This window comes from Strix uralensis, chromosome 4 (assembly GCF_047716275.1).
Source record: "Strix uralensis isolate ZFMK-TIS-50842 chromosome 4, bStrUra1, whole genome shotgun sequence".
In the NCBI taxonomy this organism is placed as follows: Eukaryota; Metazoa; Chordata; class Aves; order Strigiformes; family Strigidae; genus Strix; species Strix uralensis.
The window spans coordinates 103,254,230-103,277,677 of NC_133975.1; the positions used below are offsets into that span (position 1 = coordinate 103,254,230).

The 23,448-nt window shown below is 34.8% G+C and overlaps 1 protein-coding gene across 2 annotated transcripts in view; it reads left to right on the plus strand.

Annotated features, from left to right (window-relative positions):
* ARHGAP5 (Rho GTPase activating protein 5) overlaps nucleotides 1-23,448 on the plus strand; it is a 52,295-nt gene that overhangs the window by 19,692 nt on the left and 9,155 nt on the right. For both annotated transcript variants that reach the window (XM_074868263.1, XM_074868262.1), the window contains 4 exons: nucleotides 7,317-7,464; nucleotides 19,716-19,793; nucleotides 21,196-21,327; nucleotides 23,063-23,168. In XM_074868263.1, the coding sequence (XP_074724364.1) occupies nucleotides 7,317-7,464; nucleotides 19,716-19,793; nucleotides 21,196-21,327; nucleotides 23,063-23,168 (464 nt within the window). The remainder of the gene's footprint in view (nucleotides 1-7,316; nucleotides 7,465-19,715; nucleotides 19,794-21,195; nucleotides 21,328-23,062; nucleotides 23,169-23,448) is intronic.

The window sequence follows — 23,448 nt, forward strand, 5'->3', positions numbered from 1 at the left end:
TAGTACGGGTGGCTTCTAGTATGTGCACATTATAGTATATACACACAAGTATAGTACATACACATAGTACACATGCATTATAGTACATGCTACGTGCACATTTCAGTGCATGATATTTCCGTTAGTCTGTGACTTTGTCCTTTTTGTTGTTGAGTATCATCCTGTCTCAGTAGTTTTCTCTATGCCACCGTCAAATGCCTTACTGAAGTCCAGGTTAGTAGCACCAACTTATCATTGTAGTTTCTTTGCCTCTAGAAAAGAATACATGTTTTCAATGCAGAAGGTTGAATCAGTCTAGCATACTCTTAACTTGTGATACACCCACCTTTATCCTGTTTTATGTTATTACCATGTTTCTAAATGTCCTGAAAAATTTATTGTTTGGCCTTGAATGTGCTGTTAACAAGTGGATCGTTAAACTTTTTCTGGTAAGGAAGTATATGAAGAAAAGTGGAGAGAAGGAGAAAAAAGAAAGCAGATTGGCTTCAGAGTCATAGGACATTTTAGCCAAGTTGGTGTGGAGTTGTGTGTGCACATTGTGCTTGAAAGCTTTCAAGTGCATGTTGTGTGCCAGTATTTGTTAAGCTATGATGTGCTTTTTTTCCCCCCTATGGAACTTTTCTCTGTAGATGTTTCTCTTGTGAAAAAGCACCTAGTCCTTTCTGCTGTTAATACACAAACTATCTGTCAGATTAAATACATTTTCCAGCATGAATTCTCTCCTATATCAACATGCTTTCTGTGTTTGTTTCCTTACTAGTGTTCATGAACTTGGAGGAACTAAGCACAGTGTTCATATGTAGCTTTGTCTCGGCTGTTTCTGCTTTGCCAAGTTAGACTTCTGCAGCTGAGATATGTGCTCATTCATCTCCATGTCTTTTTCAAAAATGCAAGTGGGAACTACCGGTAGATGCTTATCTCAATTAGAATCTTTAACACTGTAATACTAAGGTCTAGTGTGGAACATTATTGTGTGTTGGTGCACACCAGTCTCTCCAGAAGCAGCAGCCTTGCAGACCATATAATGAATTAATCTTGTCTTTAGTTTAACTTCATGAATTTGGAGATATGGAGCAACAGAGAAAATGCAGAAAATTTCAGGACATGAAAGGGCAGTGAAGATTTCTGGAGGATAAGGATCTTGCTGGAGGAAGCCTTCTTATGTCTTGGACAGGAGGAACCTCTTCATGTGTGTACGATAACCCTAAAGCTGCAGCTGTCATGCAGTTTATGCACTGATAGAAGGCCCAAGCCACAGTGCTCCTTGGCTTTTCATTGTTCTCACCATGTTCTTCTCATGTGTAAACAAGCTTGATATAGATCTTTTAAAAATTATTTATCAATTATTATTGATTTATCTATTATTACTACTACATTAAGTCATTGCAAGTTATTTTTGACCCTTGCCTTAATTTAGTAATTCGCTGTACAGCAGGAAGCCTGCCTGATCTGGAAACCTGTAGCTATTCCATATTATTTATCTTTACTGTGGAATTGATGAGTATTTAAAATTTACCCATACAATTTAGAGCTCTTATCTTTGTGAACATTTTGAGATATGTTGAGTGTTTAATTTAGGCGGTATTCTTTTCCCCTCTTATATAGTTGTTTTAGTTTTTATCCTCCTTAGTATATCAAGATCAGCAAATATCTTGAATAAATTTCTGCAAAGGGAAAGGCAGAGCCTTGTCTTGAAATAAATTCTGCAGGGTTCTTGCCTTGTTATGACAGAATTGTTTTGTTAATACATTCATAAAAGTAGGACTAAGATTAGTATGAGTAACTTTCATTTTTTTTTTTGTATGGAAGAAATTATTTGAAGTACTTCTGAAAACAAATCCTAACTATAGACATCTTGTAAACAATATAGTAAATTAACTCACCAGTGATTGTTCTTTGACATGCCATTGTTAAAAGTTATTAAATCTGAAAAAGTTCCACTATTTTAGTTCTTTGACCAATGGTCAATAGTTTTATTATTCAAGGTCTGATTTTTTTTTTTTTTTTTTTTAGTGACTGGAGTTTCCAGCTGTTGTTAAATTAAATCTGAAAAACAGTGCTTTAAAACTTTGTGCCTTGTAACCTTGTTTGCAAACAACATTTGTTGCTTCTGAAGAAGATTGTAAATTAAGTTCTCTCCATTTTCCTTTATACCAAGAAGATTTCTTTAAATTAATCTGAAAACTTGTCTCAGCATTTTAGCACGAAAAATCCACTAGCACCTAGATGAATTCTCACATATCTGACTTGTTTTAGAACATGAGTAGTACAGGTTTGACATCTATTTTTCTATGCTTAAACTTGTTTGCTGTCATTATAATTTCAAAATTATATGAAATTTAATGTTGAAACTATTACTGAAATAGTGTCAGGAACTGTATAGCCATTTGTGTTGATCTCAGTTTTAATAAGACTATGGTAAACGTGAGAAATGGGAGATCAACTTATATTCAGCTGTTCTTGTGTAAATTCAATGGTTGATTTAGCAAAGTACTGTCTACTTCAGACTGGAATGTGCAGTGAATTTTTTTTTTTCTCCTGTGGAGTATAGGAAATATCAAAATCTGTACTTTCAGGTTTCATCTGTTCAAATTTAACACTCTTAAAATGCATATTTGGAGCCATATGCCTTCTTGTACCTCTGTAGTTTAAAAGTTAGTGTAGCAAGCTGGAACTCTAAAAATGGCAGAAGGCATGAGGGAAAGAAAGAGCATGTTAGGGACCATCATCTGCATTATTCATATGTCGTGTAGTTTCTGAAGAGCTAGCCATGAATTAGAGATTACAAATGCTTTATTAAGCCTATAAAATGAATGCTGTTCACGGTACGTGGTTTTATAAAGTATTTTAATAGTCCTGAAAATATTGACTTTGCCCTCCATGACCCTAGGGCTGACTGCAAATGAAGCAGGCAGAAAATTTTCTTTGTATTAAAAGTAGTAGTGAAGTGTGTGGGAGGTAGAGAAGTGGCTGAATTTCCCCTTTGATAAATAAATTATGATGGTAGTTCTGGTGGGATGGAAGTGAGAGAAAAAAAGAAGGGGAGCCCATTTTGAATAGAGAGGACTTGCTAGAGTAATCAGCCCATCCATAGAGGGGTTTGATAGATAGGTTTGGGCATTTTTTTAGTTTTCTAAGTTAATTTTAAAAGGTTCTTTTTAAGTGCATTGTACTCTCAAGACTCGCAGCTGGCTGAGGTCTCAGCCTAGTTTCTCTCTAGAAGATGAGTGCTGCTTAGCTGGTTCCCTGGTACTTACAGTCAAGAGAGTTAATGTTGAGTATACTTAAATCTACATTTTCACAATTTTATGCTTTTTATAATAATATTTCTAGTTTTGAAATTGAGAATTGGGGATACTGTGCTGTGCTAGAATACATGTTTTCTTGTTTACCTTGCCTTTTATTAGGAGGACCTTAGTTAATCTTTTGCAACACATGTTTCAGTGATTAAACTACTGTAATTAAAGCAATATTGCAGGTAAATGCTTTTGGTATCAGCAACACAAGTCAAGTTTGGGATTCTCAGAGTTAAAATGCTTTCCTGCCAAAATATATACGGATCAGCTGGAGGTTTGGCATTAACCTCTGTTAGGGAATGAAGAGAAGTTGTCTTTGGCAAGAAGCAAGTGGTGAAACCCATGCTGGAAAGCTCAACGTTAGCTCAGCAATCAATTATAAAAAAAACAGATTTATATGAAAACTGGGGGTTTCAGGTTTATGGTGTTGTGCTTGTGTTTTAATTACTAACATGAAACAGTTTTATATGAAACAATGCGCTTTTTGCTTCTTGTCTTCTCTGACTTGGTGCCTATTAGTCTTTTTGTATTATGATGTAGAAGAAGCACTCAAAATTGTCTTTGCCCGTGTTTAGATTAGTGCTCGCTGTGTTCAGCATTAGGTGACTGCCGTCCTGTGGGCAGTAGGTGTATTGGGCAGAACTATTGAACTAAAAATACCGGTGGCAAAATCTTAATCTCTCTGTCAAAAACAAGGAATTCACAAATTACTCACTTTTTTCAGGTGCTGTTTAACTAAATGAATAATTTAATGTTTAACAGTGCTTTTGTTTAAATATTTTTTCATTAGAGAACTTCTAAAAATTAGTTTAACACAGAAAAATTTATGGTAGTCATTATCATTATCTTGACTAGCAGATTTAAAAGTTCCATGCTATGACTGATGGATCAGAAGAGCCGCTATTTTCTCAGAGCGGGGAGCAAGGCTTAAAAAAAAAAAAGCTTTCACTAAAGCTTATTTTTCTTAGACTTAAGACCTGTGTTTTTTTTCCTGAAGTCAGTTGATCTTCTGACAGAGATCAGGTCTTTTGCACAGTAGTGTGCCTTTTCATTCAGAGTAAGTTCACTGCTTAAGAAGTCTCGACATGCAACTTAAGGAAAGCATGGAAGTCTCAAATGAGGAAATAAGATGGTGGTTTTTTAATACCTTAAAGTTTTGTTGCTAATTTGCAGAAGTGTTTTTTTTGTGAAGTGTTATTTGCAGGAAGATTTGGTTTGCGCTGTCATTGGAGAGTTTACCCCACTCACATGCCCCAAAAGAAAGGGAAATCATGAGAGAGGTATTTTAATAAATATTGGACAGGAGAGAGACATGATACATAATGGGAAATAACTGATAAAATTATTATTGTAACTTTGCCTGCCTTGTGAAATTCTAATTTCATGTTTATGGAATAGCCCTGCAACAATCATCTCTTCTCCTACTCTTTTAGATGAGTTTGAAAAGGACTTCATTTTCTTTATTCTTTAAATTCTTTAGACAAATTCTCACTTTTCAAATTGGAGATTAAACTGATTGTTTCAGGTAGATAACTCATCTAAGAAACCTTTCTGCTTTTTTTAGTGTATAGTGTCATACTTGATATTTCAGTCCCATATAACCATTTTTCTAAATGAGGGGCAATTATTAGAAAAAAAAATTCTTTATTCTGCCTTTGCAGACGTATTTGATATTTCATACTATGTCCAGGTATTCTACACAGATAATATTAATTAGTATTATAATTATCATAAAAATTTTGTAAAATCCTAGTAAATTCCATTAACCAGATTGCTTTCCACTCACACCAACAAAATTTGTTTATATTTAATTATGTTATGCTAATATTACGTCTTAATCAGAGGCACGCATGGTCTTTCTCTGTCTGCTGGGTCTGAAATACACGGTCTGAGTGCCGCTTCATTTCTTCTAAGATGGTGGGGATCTGCACTGAACACCTTGGAAGAAAGACGTTTCAATTTGGTTTTGCTTTTTTCATTGCATTAATGTATATATCTCTAAAATTAGTTTTCATTCAACATTTGACAAAGATATTTTCACTCAGTTTTACACGTTGTTTAGCTTCAGCTGCTGCTCATCTGAACTGGATGTTGCCTAAATACATACGATTTTGCCATTGAAGAGAAAATGGCCAATGAACTAGGTTGAGTGCTGAGGACTTCAAAGCAGGGAACTGTTGCAGTGAGAAGGAAGGAAGAAAAAGCTCTTTCTAATGTGAAGGCACATGCTGGTAGAACCTTTGATATCTTATCTAAGATGAATGAAAGTTATGCAAAGAGTTGACAGTTGAAAATAATACTTTCAGATATTGTCTGCTTTAGTCATAAAAGTTTATCCTAAAGTTTTATTCTAAGCTTTTTTCCCTAAACTTTTTATTAAATTTTCAGTTAATGTAAAACTTGGGATGGATTGATGGTGAACAATTTCTTTCTAATGTTTTGAAGAACTCTCTAGTAAATGTTCCTTGCTTCTAAATTACAAGTGCCAAACTTTTTATAGAAATCCCAAATTTGAAGAACAGGCCTAATTTTTTGTTAGCCTTCGCTTATCGTGGTCAATCACATGTACTCTGCTGCTGATTTCAAGAAGCACAAGCTGTCTTACAAAGAGACATTCCTCATAAAAAGTCTTCCTTGTTTAATTAGGTTATTGAAAAGCTTTGATTAACAGATTTTTTTTTTTATCAAGTGTTGGAGAAGTTCCACAGGCACTGTAGGGTGATGGTTGGAGAAATGTTCTTTAGGCTGTAGTTTCCACTTTCCCCCATAGCGTTCAGCTTCAGCTCATTAATTCTCAGTGGGCAAGTCAATCCTGAATACGTACTTTGCTGACTTGGAAGTTCTAGATAGTCTGAAAGGACTGATGAAATAAATTCGATGGTACAGAAGTCTAGAAGTTAACCCATTTTTTTTAAATACAAAGAGATTGAAATTCAAGACTTTTCTAGATGTAAAGTATAGAAATGAGACATGTTTTGTCTTAGTAGTTAATTCAGGTGTAGTCTTACTATAAATTATAAAATTCTAGAAACCTTGTTATTAAGTTTAAATCTGGCTGTTGTGCTTTTTGTTTTTATTTTCTACTATTAGATGTTGACTGTAGAGCTTTTACATGTAAATGTGACTACTTTGAACTAACTTCTTACTGTATATAAATGTAATGATAAAATGCTAGTTTTTAATGGTGATGTTCATTCAGTTTCCATATTCAGCTGCCAATGTACAGCCAATTGATTGACCACTTTATATGGCCATCTCTGAATATTTTCATCAAGATTCAGAGATGAAACATGGTATCTGATAGAATATAATTCTTGTAATTATCCAAAGGTGATGAAGTCCCTGTCAGGGGGAAAAAAAAATAAAACAAGCAAGAAAACTCTCTATGAAACTCATTGCCTTATTAGATATGATTGGGTGCAAACCTCCTTTTGGCTAAAGTCTTGTGCCTGTAACAAAGCAGTCATGTTTAATAGGAGTGCCTGCAACTCTAACTCTGAGATTGGTTGCTATACGATCTGCATAATCATGTTTCTAGAATAGTTGCAATATAAAGATTATTTAGTATCTTAATGAGATGCATACAGAAGACACTCAATTTTTTTTTGTGATATGACACTTCACAATCTTACCCTAAAAATTTCTATAGATACGTGGTTCATATGTGATTCATGTAGATTCCTTTTTGTTTGGTGCTGAAAGTTAGTATGTAAAGATTTGTCATAGCACTCTAAACAAGTAGTGTGTTTATTTTTGTTCCTATCGTATTTCAATTACTGGTGCATTGGTTTGTCTTGTTCCTGATGTGATATAAAAATGACCAGATCTATTAGAAGTTATTTGAGTGCTTCATATCTAATGTATGCCTTTTAAAAGTACATTTATTTTTATTCAGTTTGCCATAGAGGAATTTTAAATGTCTCATAGATATGTGATCTGTTTGTTTTTATTGAATGGTTGCAATATGACTTAGTTAAAATACTACTTGAATATTACTTAAATAACTCTGTTTTGTTGTAGCCGAAAAAGAAAACTAAGACATTCAATCCTCCAATCCGTAGAAACTGGGAAAGTAATTACTTTGGGATGCCCCTACAGGATCTGGTTACACCTGAGAAACCGATACCTCTGTTTGTTGAAAAATGTGTGCAATTCATTGAAGATACAGGTAAGATAGGAGAACTATTGGAGGACTTTCCCACTTTGCATAACAAGTAAACCCTCTCATTTTCTGTTTTAAAGTACTTTTAGAATTTTATCCTAGAAATAAATAATTATGGGGAAAGCGCATTTTAAAAGTGGAATATGTTCTCTAAATTTTATGCTTAATATGTGATGGTCTTTTGTCTTTAGCAAAAAGAAATATTTGTGTAAATAAACATTTGTAGTTTTAACATTTGTTTCCTGTAGTTTAAAAAAGTTACATCGCTTTCTAATACCAAATGACTTTTAACCCAGTGGCATTCCAGGCTTGCATGCCTGGCTGTGGCCACTGTATTTTACTTCATATATTAAAAAGCTCTGAAGTCCACTTTTTCCAGCTGCAGAAAACAGGTATCTGGTATGGCTTACTTAGTCAGCTTGCTTGCTTTATTTTGCTGGTAAACCTAGTTTTTCATATTAACTTGTTACAGAGATGGAAACATTTTTTTTCTAAATAGCGCATAATTCTGCATGAAAAATGTTAAGCAATTTAACTTGCAGATTTCCAGATTAACATAAAATATTAACATATATGTGTTTGCACTGAGGTGAAATTTCACAGTATGGTTTTCTCTCTCTCCTTTCTCCCTGGCTCCCTGGTTGTGTGTTTGTCCCTGCTTTCAGCCTATTTACTGTGTGACCATGAGGCGAGTAGGATGATCTTGCTGGTCCAACAGAAGACTACATTTAGGAGTGGAGAGTTGTTTGAGGTTTGGGAGTGACCTGTGGTTGGGTTTTGTTTGAGCCTTTTCTTTTCTGTTTTTAAAGATGGCGAGCACCAGTTTTTGGTTAGTGTGTAGGTCTTACTTGCTCTGAAGTTATATGAATGCCTTATTGCAGTATTTGAAGCAGATGAGAGTGTGAAACTGACTGGAGCTGAAACATGAGCAGGACCGTCTTTTGATGAGTGCAGTTTGATATTGTTTAGCATAAAATAAAACAGCACCTTTTTTCAACATTTTCTTAGTTCTGTAATACAGTTTTGGCTGTAAGATGACAGTAACAGTTTTAGCAAGAGTAAAACTGAAGGGTTTTCTTTCTTAAGCTAAAATAAAATTCAGTTTTACTGCCATCTGTAAGAGTAGTGTTTCCAGCAGAACTACTATAGGTGGTAAGCCTGATAGGTGTTTTTTATGACTTTTATACTGCATTATTGCAATCAAAAAAATTAGGTGAAACCTCAGGCACTGATCTTTTGGGAGTCAGAGATGTTAGTATAAATCTGTCTTTAACCTTCACCTCCTATTGATTCCTTGCCTAAAGGCAAGAGCTGTATTTTCTTCCCTCTTGCTTTTGCTTTCCCCACCTCACCCAGGAAGAGATGGGGAAGGAGGAAGAAGGGCAAGAAGTAAGAGTGGTATAGATGGTTTAATATATATTTTGTGTTTACTTTTGTATGTAGCAAAAAAATCCCCCAAAACAACATAATTTATAGATGATTCACTGAATTTGTGTTTTTGAAAAATGTCTACATACAGCTACTATGTATAGCTATATAAAATAGATATTTACCAGTAAGGAGGACTGAATGACTTTTGAAGAGTTTGTAGAATCTAGAAGTAATATCTTAAATTACCTTTGTAAGAATACTTTAAAACAACAAAATTATAAATCCAGATCTAAAGAAGATTGTTTTGCTTGAAAGTAATGTGGTCTGATATCTGTTGACTTTAGTAGACTTTCAAAAGAAAGTCTAGTATTTCTCCCAAAAGGTTTTCACTGACTTGCGGGGTGAGAGAGAGAACTATAATAGTGTGGGAACATGGTTTACTGTCTTTTTTTTTCCTCATAATTGCCAAGTAACACAAGCACCCAGATTTAACACTTCTATTCTCCTCTAATCACCTGTCTTTGAAGATTAAGATGTTTAGTTAAGCTGCTGATGTGTTCAAAATGTGAGGGGTTCCTCAAAAGTGGAGACTCCAGAGGGAGGTACTGCTTTTCCTTTAGCTGGTTGAGTATATGGTAGTTCATCCTGGGATGCTGCTGTGCAGCTACTGAAAGTTGGAGAATTTTAGTTCTGGCCATATGTGTAAGCTGGACAAACATTGTGCCATTTGCACACTTTGTGGCTGTGAAGACAGTAGTTGTCCTGCTGTTTCTGTTAAGCACTTAGTACAGACCTCTACTTTTGATCTGTATTACAATTTTCTTTCTCCTGCTCTGGCTTCTGTGTAAAGTACCTTTGGTTGTTCTTTTCAACTTCTGTACTTGGCTGAGGAAATTTTATTTTTGGTGTGTATTATTTTTATACTGAGTTCATATTCTGTAGGTACTTGAGTTTCAAGCCGTGTTCTATTAGAACATATTTGTTGCCTTTGAGAGAGGAGGATTTTCACTTTCCTTGCCTTCAGATCCTGTACTGAGATAAACCCACTTCACTGACTTTGCGACTGTCCAAGAGAAAATTCCACAAATAAGGTGTTAGAGATGATCAGTCTGCAGAAGGCAAGTCAGGATCTATTGGCTTCAGGCTGAAGTCCAGAATGATGCTGTTGCCGTTTCGTAAAGCTATTGTATCAGCTGCTTGGCCCTGGGGAGTCACTTCAGCTGTCTCTTAGCAAGTCAGCCTACTGTCAGTACTAACTGAACTGAATAGCAGTGTTTATTATCATTGTCTTTTTAATCAAGAATGAGGCTAATCAGTATATTTCTCTTACAGAGGATATACTTGTTTAGCTTCTCCTTTGAAGGTACTTTCATGAAGTTCAGCGCCTTCCCTTTGTATTAGCACGTGTAATTTGCATTGTGGCTGAATTGCAGGTTTTTTATGAAGATATGATTAATCTCAAATTGAAGGGCCAATCTTAATTTTTAATGTTCCCTATCTCTGTCTCATGAAATTGTATGAGACAATGCTTTGTACCCACTCATCTAAATTGTGACTGAGGCTAGAAAGTATGCAGTGTGAAAAACAGTTTTCTCTGCTTTGTTTCGGGTGTGTAGATGAGAAGATAGTATCAGAAAGTGTCTTTGAAGATTCTTGCTCCACCATAAACTTTTAAGAATTGAGTGCATGCAGAAAATACCATCGGATTTTTGTTTAACCGTAGTGTTCTGGAATATCCTTACCAAAAATAAAAAGTGTCCTTCAGTAGAAGAGGGACAACTTCGAGAAATTAAAGTAAACCCAGGAGCTGAAAAGTTCTAGCCTTCTATAAATCAACAGATTTTTCTTTTGAAGGAGCCATATGGAACCTGTCAGAGTAAAGGGAGATCCGGTAGAGATAAGGGATCCTAAGTCAGGGCCTACAGATATAGGTATTTTCTGTGTGTTCCTGTTCAGTTTGATATTTTCCAACAAGAAGTTTTCTTCTGAACTAGTTCAGCTTTATGGAGTCAACTAATTTCTGTTTTTGAAAGATAATCTAGGCCTTGAATTCCTTTGGAATCTTTTTGATAGTATTGGAAGTAGAAACCAAGGGAGTGAAGTGGTTAATACTTGAGCAGATCTAAAGCTAATAAGCAGTAAGTATATATCAGACCCTCCATTTCAGCAGCGGTGTGTACTGTTGCTGATATTAATAGTACAAAGCAGTACTAGTGCATAACATTTTGTCTTGTTGGAACATATTGATTAAAAAAAAAATTGTACAATACTGTGTAAGATTAAGTTTAATAACATTGTCACTTCTGGATAAGGAATGAGAAAAGCTTGGCTGAATATTGTAAACAAACTTTCCTTGTGTGTTTACACATTGTTTATGATTATAGGAAAACCTTTTCTCTATCCTAGCCTTTCATTTTTTAATTCCTTGTAATTATAGCAGGGTGGGTAGTCTTTTAATTGGTTGTTGGAGCTCTTTCTTGTTGGTTCATTGAACAAGATGATCAAAAGAATTTTTATGTTTCAGGTAAGTAACTTGGTAATGATGAATTACCAAGTTCTCCCCTAAACATCTTGGTATAAATGTATAATGTTTTCAGGAAAACTTATTTTCTGGTAAAGATACTGTGATCTTATCTGTAACCCTTTCCAGACTATATAAACATAATAAATATTAGTGGCATAGCATAACGTATAAGCTGCTAATGTTTGTATGCTTTTACCTCTGTCGCATTCTTTGCAAATCAGTATGTAACTTGCTCTTGAGGGCAGCTACTTAAATAGACTTTTTGACATTGGTAGTTATTTTCAGTTATGGGCTTCCAAAAGAAGATTTTTGGCAATACAGTTGTTCTGATGTATTTTGTTGCTTTCTCCTGATGGACTAAATAGAAGGTCATTTTGTTGCATCACTTGAAATGAACTTTTTGAGTGTATTGGTTTTCTGCAAACTAGATTTATGGAAATGTATTTAGTAGGGAAACTAGTTTTGAATTTTAAGAATTTTTGAATTAAGAAGCTCTGAATTTTAAGAAAATTGTAGTGGTAGTTTTTGTATAGAAGTAATGGTGCTATAGTAAGACATGCTAGAAAGAAAAAAAAGGCTAATTTCTAAAAAAAATTCTATCCAATGTAGATCATCACTTTTTTTAGTACAACTCATTTTTTTCTAAATGTAGGCAGCAGAATTGAGATTATTTTTGAAGCTAAACTGTTAACTATATTAATAGCATGAATTCTGTGTTTGTCTTCTAATTATGTAGAGAGTAAGGAGGATATTCTGATACTCTGATAGTTTTGTTTGAGAGAACTGAGATTTCTGAAGGCTAATGTAATATTTAACTTCAACAAAATGTTGGTATGATTTGAATTTTGTATTGCAATACAATGTAGAAGTATCTATTTAATGTCTAATTTTTCTAAGTGTAAAAAGTTTACATGTTTATGGCAAGTCTGTAGCTTGAGTGGTTTTAGTAACATTTTAATGTTGTTGTACATGCCACCAATTAAATTTCAAGTGGTTTGTGTGCTATGCAACATGTACTGTTGATTATTTTTAACTTTCCCAAACTTACACTAATTTGGGCAAAAATTACTCATAGTATTAGCATGTGAGGGTTTTTTTAATATTTCAGTATTTTTTTTAATTGGTATTTTGGATTTATTTTTGTATGCAACATTGTGCATTGGTGAAAAGTTTGTTATAAATTACATTTCCTTTTGTTTACCAAGGATGGAGGAATCAAATTCATATTATAAATACTAGCACAGTTTTGTCATTTAATAAATTTAACTCCTGACTATATTCAACTCAAATAATAATAGCAGTAGTTTAATATGTTTTTTCTTTGGGTTTTCAAATATTTTTAAAAAAAACCTTTGTAGAATATTGATATCCACGTGCTTCATTGACAGGATTAGAAATTTTAGATTCCATAGTTCATAGAAAACTGATAGCATTAATTCAGTATTAATTCTACATGAAAGAATTGAGGGAAGAGAAGCTTATTAGAATAATATATATTTTAATAATTTAGTTACCCACTTTATGTGAGACAAGGAATGGAATAAAGAAGGAAGAATGAATTTGACAGAGCCACATCTTATTTAATGTCTCACGTGGTCTCTGTGGAGAGCTATAGGTCAAAGTAAAAATTGTGTACTTGGTATATGTACAACAATTACTGCTTTTGATATTTATACCTTTATGTAATGCAGTTAAATTTATGATTTCAGAGGTAATTCGAGTAAAAGAATATTGCCTTCTGTGAATTTCCCTCTCACCTAAGTTATACCCCTGTCTTTTACACTGACTCTGCCATGAGGCCAGATTTTGACATTGAAAAGAATAGATAATGCAAAGTTTGTCTCCAGAGAATGAGGGTTGGGTATAAGTAGGGAAAGAAGATGAGTCAGCAGTGCCTGTTGAGGTAAAAAGGCTGGTAAATCATTCATATATATTCATAGTGGCTGCAAAATCCAGAAATTCAACATGGATTATCTCTCTTTTTATTCAAAGGGCTCGGGAGAGCTAGAGTCTTTTAGGAGTCTGTTCTGTTGGACAGAGAGAACAGAATGGGACAAGAGTGCCCATCCCCCTCGGCCTGGTGTATTGAGACCTGGCATTTTGACAATAGTTTCATAAGAAACAGTGTAACAGCCAGTAAGATCCTCTCCTGCTGTATGCTTCTGCCACTTTTCATTTTGGGTGCTTGTCAGACATCTCTGAATTACTGGAGTTCACTGTCTTGGAAAGCTACATCAGCAAAAATGGACAAGGTCCTGCTGTTTAGTATTACAGCTGGCAAGTTAAGGGTCAAATATGTGTCAAAACAAGTGCAAGGCAAGGAGCAGGTCTAAGCAGCTAGGAACAAGGGAAGGACAGAAACAGTGATTGATGAGGCAGGGAGTTAGACCACCTTTTTCAGTCATAATGATAATTTAAGTTGACTCAATTGCCCATGAAGCTGTATGTTTAACAAAAAAATGCATAGGCCATGATTCTGTTACTCTTGATTGTGGATAGATACTGTAACAGTAGAGTTGAATAGCCCTACAATACATTTTGTACCCTCATCAAGTTTGTGGGTGGTGTGGTTAATATATTCAAGGCCAGGGCTTCTGTGCAGGGGAATGTAGACAAGCTGGAGGAATGGGACAGCAGGAACCTGATGGAATTCAGTGAGGACAAGTGCCAAGTCCTGCAACTAGAATTGCAAGGACTAAACCCCTGCAGTGGTACATGCTGATTACTTGACTAGCTGGATAGGAATGCTGCTGAAAAGGATCTGGGAGTTGTGGTGGTGAACAGGCTAAGCGTGAGTCAGTAGTGCATCCTGCTAACGCCTTCTGTATTGTGTGTCCCAACAGAAGGGTAGGCACTACAGCAACAGAAGTGATTATTTGTTTTTACTCTGCACTTGTTAGGCCTCATCTGAAATAGTACGAGAAAGGTGTTGACAGACTTGACGGAGTCTCACAGAAGAAGGTCAGGGGCTGGAGCTCCTGACCTGTGAGTTTGTTCAGCTTGCAGAGGGAGAGGCTGAGGAGATACCCAAAAGTGGCTTCCCATACCTATGACGAGGTTGCTGAGGAGGTGCAGCCAGGCTAAAGTACTGAAATACTGAAAAATGGCAGGAGGATTAGAGACAAGGATCATTAAAATGTGAGGTGCCAACTAGAAGGAATGGAAAAACTCTTGCTCTGAGAGTTATTTAAGCACTGGTTCAGGTTGCGCAAAGAGATTGTGGGCTCTGGGATATATTCAAGGTCAGATTTAGATAAGCAACCCAATCTGAATTCAGTGTTGACCCTTGTTTGAGCAGGAGGTTGAGCTAGACAACCTTCTGTGATCACTTCAAAATTGGCATAGAATAGGTTTCAGTAGTTAGGAAACTGTACACCAGTTTGTGTTTTGCAACTCCGGAATTAATCAACAGGGAGGAAACCCTGCCCAAACTCGAGAGGAGGGGAAAACAGGCATCAGTTGTTTCTCCTAATGGAAGGCTCGCTACCAGACGGATGGAGGAGGAGCACATGCGTTAATTTATTAGTGTGTGAGAATCACTGAAAACTATAAACAAATATGTTTTGAAATATTCATAAACACATGTTGTGCACTTGAGCTGTATTGCTAATTAATGTATCCCTTCAAAGGAAACATCATAGGAATTATGTAAAGAATTCTTAAACAATGCAGATAGGACCAAGATGTCAGTATCTTTTGCAGAGTACTTACGGTACTTGAACTGCTGCTCTTATTCCCCTGGCTTTCTCCATGCACAAAGTAACTAAACAGCTAATATGCCTGGAAAATTAGAGTTATCTTCAGATGTCACCCATTTTTAATGAACTAAAGAATGCACCTACCTTTTCCTAGGCATGTTTGTCATGTCATATTAATTGAACTCTTTTATTTCAAAATGAAGAGGCCATGAGATATGTGATTGAGAGCTTGTTTAATGATTGGTTAATTTAACTTATAGAAATGTTAATTCAGCATTGGATAAGACTAGTTTTTGAGTCTTTCTAAAAGTACTGCTTATTTTCTTAGACTGCTTACTTTTTACTGAACATTTCAATATTCTGAAAATTATTATTATTACAAGAAGCAGTAAGACACTTATTTTTGGTTCTGCTTTTGAATGTCATGGATCTTTAAATGCCAGTGTTGATAAGCACAGATAAGAACACATTAAGTGGCGAATTTTAAATATATTTTATGTAAGTAAATTTAGTGCTGGACTCTTGAAGAGTTTGGATTCTTTGGTCTGTAATTACATGTATTCTAGGTGTATGTAGAAATTACCATTCTGGATCCATAAGGTGGTATTTGCTTTAGTCTTGTGTAATCTGAATAGCATAGGGATTGAGAAGAGGTACATCAGCTCAATCTGTGGAATAAAATTATAGAACGATATAGAACACAAAATTTACAAAGTTAAGTATGCGAATGATAGTCTCGGCTATTGTAGTGGAGAATCATTCCTGAAAAGTTCAGTTGGTCTCTGCAGGAGAAGGAATTCAACTGAGGAGAGACAGACTTGCTGTGAGTAGGTGGCATGTATTCTGAAATGTAGACAGAACAGTGATAGTGGAACCTGGCTATGGATGTCAAGTTGGCAGATACTGTGTGACTTTTCAGCAGGCTAAATATTAGTATAGCTGTTGTCACTCAGGAAAAGGCTTTAAAATCATCATAGACAGCTGTCTGAAAACTTCAACTTTACTTGCCATCAAGCAAGCAAAAAGAATTAAAGGAATTGTGAGAGTTGAGTGATATGGGGAAAAATCATACTATTATGTGATTCCATGGTATGCACACAGTTTGAATACTGGTTACAATTTGAGTCAGTCTGATTAGAAAAGAATTGGAAAAGATACTGCATATGACAGTAATAGTAACTCTTGGATAAAGAGGGACTGAATGGATTAGCTTGGAAAATTTCTGAGGAAGGGAAATGATATAAATTTTAAAAACTGGTGCTGGGAAAGAGTAGAGAAGTTATGGCTTCTTGTTTAATCAAGAAAAAAAGATTTCATGAAAGCTTTCATGCCCTACTTTCCTGAATTACAAAACTGCTTTTGCTGTGGGTTGTTGTAAAGACCACGGGTAAATGACTTCAAGGGATTTGGACAAGTTAGTGGAGGATAAATTCATAAGTGGCTATTACAACACCTTATGTAAAAGCCTAAGTAAGCCATCATCTGCTGGAAGCTGGGAGGATATACCACAGAAAAATTGCTGGCTTTTTTTTTTTTTTTTTCCTCCTACTCTTCCTACCTCTCTTCTCAAGCATATACTACTTACTGGTGTGGAAACTGGATATTGTACCAGGCAAACTTTGGTCTGCTCTTCTGCTGAAGTTAGTATGTTCTATGGAGGAACCAAGAGTTGTGAAATAGGTTGGTGCCTAAGAATGGAAGTGTCCTACAAACGAGATATGCATATAGGTGCAGATCCACCTTGCTCATTTTCTTTGAAATGCTTTGAATGCCATGGGACGTCCCAGTTAGATGGGATGGAACCCTGATCACAACTGGCAGCACAAAAGAGAGCACAAGAAGAGAATTTATTAGGCACTAGGAGGTACTTTGAGAAAGAAATAGTCTAGGGAAAGGAGATGAGCTCTGTCTTGAAGTAAATATAGGCTATTGTGATGTGACATCAGGAAGATCTAATTCTTTAAACCGAAAGGTGTAGTAAAGCTAGCAGGACAGAGAAGCAAATAAATCATCTGTTCCTCTTATATAATATTACAACAGCCATTGTGTCCAGTAAGAATATCTTGAAAACTACGGCTGGACCAGAAGGGAAGCAGAATAAGAACATAGATAAGAATTCTGAAAAAATCAACGGGCTTGCAGATGAAGGAACTGAATTTTTAAAAAGCCATCAAGAAAAAATAAATGTTGCGTGCTCTCCCTCTCTCTCAGTATGGATATAAATTACAGATATGCAAGAAGTTTAAAAACTAAAACCAGTGAACAAGAGTGTCTTATACTTGATGAACATCTTGATGGAACAAGCATTGCAGACAACTGGTTGGATGATAAAAAACCAGAATTGAAGCATTACTTAAAAATTATACATTCAGACTTCTAGCTGTGTGTATGCACACAAACAGATTAAACTTGTCTCTTTGTGTGCCTTAGAGAAAAAATATGATGGTTGACCAACTGTTTCATGAAATGTTACTTTCTAGAATATACAAGCAAAAAAAAATTACTTTTACTTGAGGAATTTAAAGGACAAATTTAGTTAGATTAATCCAGAATTGCAACACTTAGCTATTTTTGGAAGATGCCTAAATTCAGTAGGCATCTCCTTGTTTAACCTGAAAAATTTCTGAAGTACTGTAAGTTGTCTTTCTGTGTTTCTCAGAGCTGTACTGGTCTGAGCAAAGAGGAGTCTACTACATGATGAAATAGAGAGGGGGGGGGAAAAAAAGCCCAGATACCGCAGTAGAGCATCTGTCTCCAGAGCAGCCCAGTTAAAGTATTCAAGGTTTAAACACTCCTACTAAACAGTGACTGGATCAGACTTCTCAGAAAATGCTGTTGCTGCACGTTCCATTCCTTTTGTGCAGGAAGAAATTGAATGGTAGTTGGATAAAACACAGAATACCCTGGGGCTGTAGGATCTCCAACTGAGAATTCTCCCATATTAAACAAAGAGAATCTCAATCCTAGCTTGTTCTTATCTACCAGTGATTTTTTTGTATTTCTTTATTTACAACTTCTGGAAGAGGAATGCAAAGTGTTTCTGTCTGTGATAGCGTGTAGCACATTTGGGGCATTCTTTTGAAGATGTGTGAAACCCCTTTCAGCTGTGGAAACCATTGAATCATTGAAACTGCTTTTTGCCCTGTGCCACCAAATTTTACCTCCTGGTGCTTTCTGAGGACGCCAGTGAATGAGGCTCAGGTTTTTTTGAAAGGAGTGTTTAGGTGCATATTTACAAGAGAAAACTATTGGCTACAGATTTGGAAAGCTAAATGGTAGGTATAAAAGTTTATTGAAGGAAAGCTTACTAAAATAGCCTTGATGCAGCCAGTAAAGAGACATGTGAATTGTCAAGGCATTAAAAAGGAAGAATTAAGTTAGAAGAGTTGATATTAAATTAATTGGTATAAATTTCCCAGCAGTATGAAACAGTTAAGTGCTTTCTGTACTTTGATAGTTTTAACAAGATTCCTGGTTTCTTAGTAACTTAAAAGGCACATTTGGTGACTGTGGTGCACCAGAGGAGTTGTGTATTGATCTGATAATCTAAGGTGCATTCAGTTAGTGGGCTGTGATGGTAAAAAGCCAAGAGATTTCATAAACTTCTAAAACTTCTGAAGTTTTAAATAGAACCATGTACCGTTATGGAAGTCTAGCATACAGATAATTTTGTGTCCGTAAAGGTAGCTTGAAGAATTATGGAACTATAAACTGCTTGTATTCCTTAATGGATTCTAAATTAACAAAGAAAAAGATTTTGGGTAATGGTGTGATTAGCAGGATGGACACTTTCATTCAGTGAGTAGCTGTGTGCAAAAAAGATGGCAGTGTGATAGGAACAATTACTGGAGTGAGCAAGTGTGTGTGTATGCATAATAAAGGTGTATTTTTTTAATGTTGTTTACTGGAATGGCTGCTGTAATTATGATGACTCTATTATGCATAGTAGAATAAAGTAATAATGAGAAGCTTAGAGAACCTCTGCTTCCTAACATCCTTCTCCTTTTCCCCTCTTTCCCTGCCCCTTAAAGGAAGACTTGTAAATTATGTGATAATTTACCTTAGAAAAGAAGTGAGGAGAAATGGATGCAAAGTTTATAAAATATAAATAGTAAAAGGGAAAGTATGTTAGAAGGTTAAGTCCTTGTCTGATACAGGAGTGTGTTACACCATGAAATTAAAAAATCAAGAGTCAATTGTAAATGCCTGATTTTTCTGCAGAGTATTTTATTAGTATGTTATTGCTTGTCACAGTAAGTTGTTAAGCCCAAATTGTGAAGACAGTTTTAAAAAACATAAATTCTGTGAGTACCAAACCCCAGAATTAAGATTTTTGATGAGTAAAAAAAAGAATGCAAATAACAGCAGTCTAGTAGAGATGGGAGGAGAATTATTTTGGGTAAATGATTGCACAAATGCCTGCAGTCAGGTTCTTGTTATCCTACAGTGTGGTTTTCTCTGATTCATATTAAATGGTATAGTGTACTCAGTAGACAACTGTTATTTTGTGTTTTGGTAGTGCTATAACACTGTAATGGTTAAACATGGCACTTAAGATTTGTATTCCTACTTCTGGTTTCTCAGTAATTATGACTGGCTCTGTTTTGCTCTACAGTATATAAATGTGTTTTTGAATATTTTTTTTTTTTTCCTCCTCTTCTAAGGATTATGTACTGAAGGCCTGTACCGTGTTAGTGGGAATAAAACAGATCAAGACAACATTCAGAAACAGTTTGATCAAGGTAATGACATGTTTTATTATTTAAAGCTGAAACAGAACTTGAATTCTCCATGGATTTATCACAGTGCACTGTGAAAGGGTTGAACTTTCAAACTGATTTACATAGCACTGAGTACTTAATGCTCTGGTAGGTTGTATTGGTGTAGTCCAGGTTGTTAGCAATGAAGCTCTGTTTCAAGCAGAGCTGTTGCAGCTGGCTTTAAGTGCTGTTAAATATTTTCTAGGTGGTATTCTAGTGTTTAAAAGAGTTTAGATGCAGTCCTAGCTGCTCCTTGTGTTAATAGTTCGTAAATTCTAGGCGTTAAGTCATTCACTTACCCCTCTTAACCCCCCCCCCCCCCCCCCCAAATGTAGTACTTCTTGATACTTATTTTAATGAAAGCTCTCTTGAATAATATGGGTTAACAATTAAATCTTGATAATAAATTTCTTACACAACCTTTTCCATGCTAGAATATGCTGGCATATGATTGGTAGGTTATGCTGTTCACTTTGTGTTAAAAGAGAGGGTCAGTATTATTTCTTTTCCTTCTGCTTTCTCATGTAATTCATGATCTCTGTTGATATTTCAAAATAAAAACACTTCTTAAAAGTTCTTGGATATTAATCATGAAGTTGAGCCTGTGAAAAACAGTAAATTTCCTCCAAATGATAAGGAAAATAAATGTACTATTATGCCTCACTATGCTGTTTCAGATAATCTGAGTATGATGCTACATTTTCTTCAGTCACCTTATTAAAAGATGTTTCAGAGTTTCAGGTGGAGTGGACTTTTGGAAAATAAACTTAGTGTTTTCAAAATTTCAGTTTTTAAATACTTGAAGTTCTGAAACTTACTTCTAGCCTTGTTTAAAAATTTATGTAGCATGAGTTTATTATAAATTTCAATTAAAAAAATATCTCTACTTGTAAAACATTAAGCTTCTGTTATTTGGGAATCTAGCAGTAGATTATATGGCCATGTGCGGTCACTGGTATGTATTGTTCTTTTTTAAACAGCTTCATAAGGTCACATGAACTCTGCAAATTAATGTGTCCTGTACCAGTTTTTAACAACATTTTGGGAAATAGAATTCCAAACTTATTATTGGGCAAAAGTGATTAATCAGAAGCCAGTTAGTGGCAAATAGAAAGGCATTTTAAGTCTGCGTGGAGAATTAGGCAACTTTATTTTTCTGATCTTCTAGTGTTTTCTTACACCGTCAGATTTTCTTTATATTTGGTTTCACGTGGGTCAGAGTGATGGCAGCTTATCCATAGTTTCACCTTTTTATGCATTTTTTTACCAAATGTTTGACAACATTTTCATTTTCAGTGTTTTGAATAAATTCTTATTTTCATAAAATACTATGAGGAATGATAGCTGTGGGTTTTACTTACACTGTTGTTTATTTGTTTTACAGATCATAATATCAGTCTCGAGTCTATGGGAGTAACAGTAAATGCAGTGGCTGGGGCTCTTAAAGCATTTTTTGCAGATCTGCCAGACCCATTAATTCCTTATTCGTTGCATCAAGAGTTGTTAGAAACATCAAGTAAGTAATAAACCATCTTGTTTTGATCTAATTACATTATCTTGATTATCCTTATTGCAATTTTTACTTCATTGTAATTTGAAAGGACTAGCTGCACTGAAATACTTTTTAAGTTGCTTAGACATGTACATTTTTTTATATTCTTTAAAATTAACAGAACTATATGATGAAATAAATGTGATACGTTATTTTTTCTAAATAAGTTGTGGCTTATTGTTTCTCCTTTTACTAGAAAATTTAGTTGGAGAAATCTACTTTTTTTTTCCATTCTGTATTAGTGCTGAATATGATGAAAGCTCTTGGCACTGTATTGCCGTTGTTAACAGGGATAAAAACCCTTGAATTCATAAAGTCTTACATTCAAAGTAGGCTTTAGAAATCAGACACATCTATGGAATATTATGGTAATTCTCATTTAGATTTTTTCAAATTCTTTTTGAACTCCTTATAAAATGAAACGCTTAATTTTGCCTTACAAACATTTTTCATATACTTCAAAGTGAAATGACTAAATTGTTCCCTTCTTTTAAAGAGTATCTCTCTTGTATTGGCAGTAAACTCTTTCAGAAAAAGACTGCTACGCATTTTTGCGGGATGCAGCTGTGACATACAGAATTCTTAACGCTTTTTTTTTTGTTCAAAACATGAAAATACTAGTGTAAACCTAAGGCTTGGGCCTGGACTTGATTAATATGCAGTCCACTAGAAATTTTGTATTTTTGGATGATAGCTGTAGATACCTGTTTGTGGTATTTCTGCTGTACTTTTCAGGAAGATTGATTGTTTAATGTAATTAGTTAGGTTTTTTCTTAAAAGTATATCATTTAAATTTCAGTCAAAACGTGCAATAGCTTAGAATATGTGGACTTGCTGTTTTAAAATACTGTTAATACTGCTTTGAATTTCTATTTGGGATATATTGGAGCATATTTAACGTTATTTCTATGGTACTAGGGTACATCAAATTTCTTTTTAGCAATACAGTCAAGTAATAGAGGTGAGGCTGTATTCCTTTTTATGATATGAATCATCATGGAATAGAATACATATGGTTCTACAGAACTTTAGTGGTATTTTCCACAAGTGTTTTAGCAGCAGCATTTGTTGGTTTTTTAAATTGTTATTTTATTCCATAGTTTTTTCTTAGACGTTACTTATTTCCTCTTTGAAGCATAAATAATGTCCCTTGGGCCTGTGACAATTCCTGTTCTCCTTTAAACGATATATTTAAAATAGCTGCACCAGGCTCATTCATTTTTTTTTTTATTATTATTTGAGTAACTGATAAGCTTAAGATATTCTAACTTCATGTGATTGTTTTTCTTCCCCTAAATCTTTATGAAACTTCAGTCCCAATAAATCTGAGATATATCTAAGTCACAACATTTTGCAAGCAGAGGAGAATCTAACAATGATTAGATTGACTCTGTCACATTGTTAGTTACCGTTCTACAACCCAACAATGAGCTGATCAAGTGATTCTTTGTTGTTAAACACAGATAAATAATTCTGCTTAAATACAGAAAAATATTTTTGTGTTTCGATAGTTACCTCTATAATAAAAAAGTTATTCTTTGCAATTCTGTATGCAGATAGGAATTTTATCAAATATTTTCTCACTTGATATTTCTCTGTGGATATATTATCTGTACCATTATACTAGGAAAAAGACTTAGCAACACTTTATTTAGTATGTCTTTCTAGATGTGTCAGAAAATATCATTTATTTCTGTAGAAATCATGGAGAAGACAGAACGGCTACACGAGTTAAAAGAAATTGTGAAGAAATTCCACCCAGTGAACTATGATGTCTTCAAATATGTAATAACGCATCTAAACAGGTTTAGTATTTTTCTACTAAAAATTTGTTTAAGTTGTAACAATTGCAAAAAAGATTGTCTTAGTTACAATGAATTGACTACTAGAATTGAAAATTTCATGCTGCATTGCTCATCTGTTAGTATAAATGTGGAAAATGAAACTAGGAGTTACAAGGTTGATTAGAAAAGGTTTGTATATTCTGTTCTTGCATTTTATTGACTTACATCTGGCATCATAGCTACTATAAAGTTACAAGGGTGATTCGTGTACATAACAAAAAAGCTTGAAAGAATAAATATG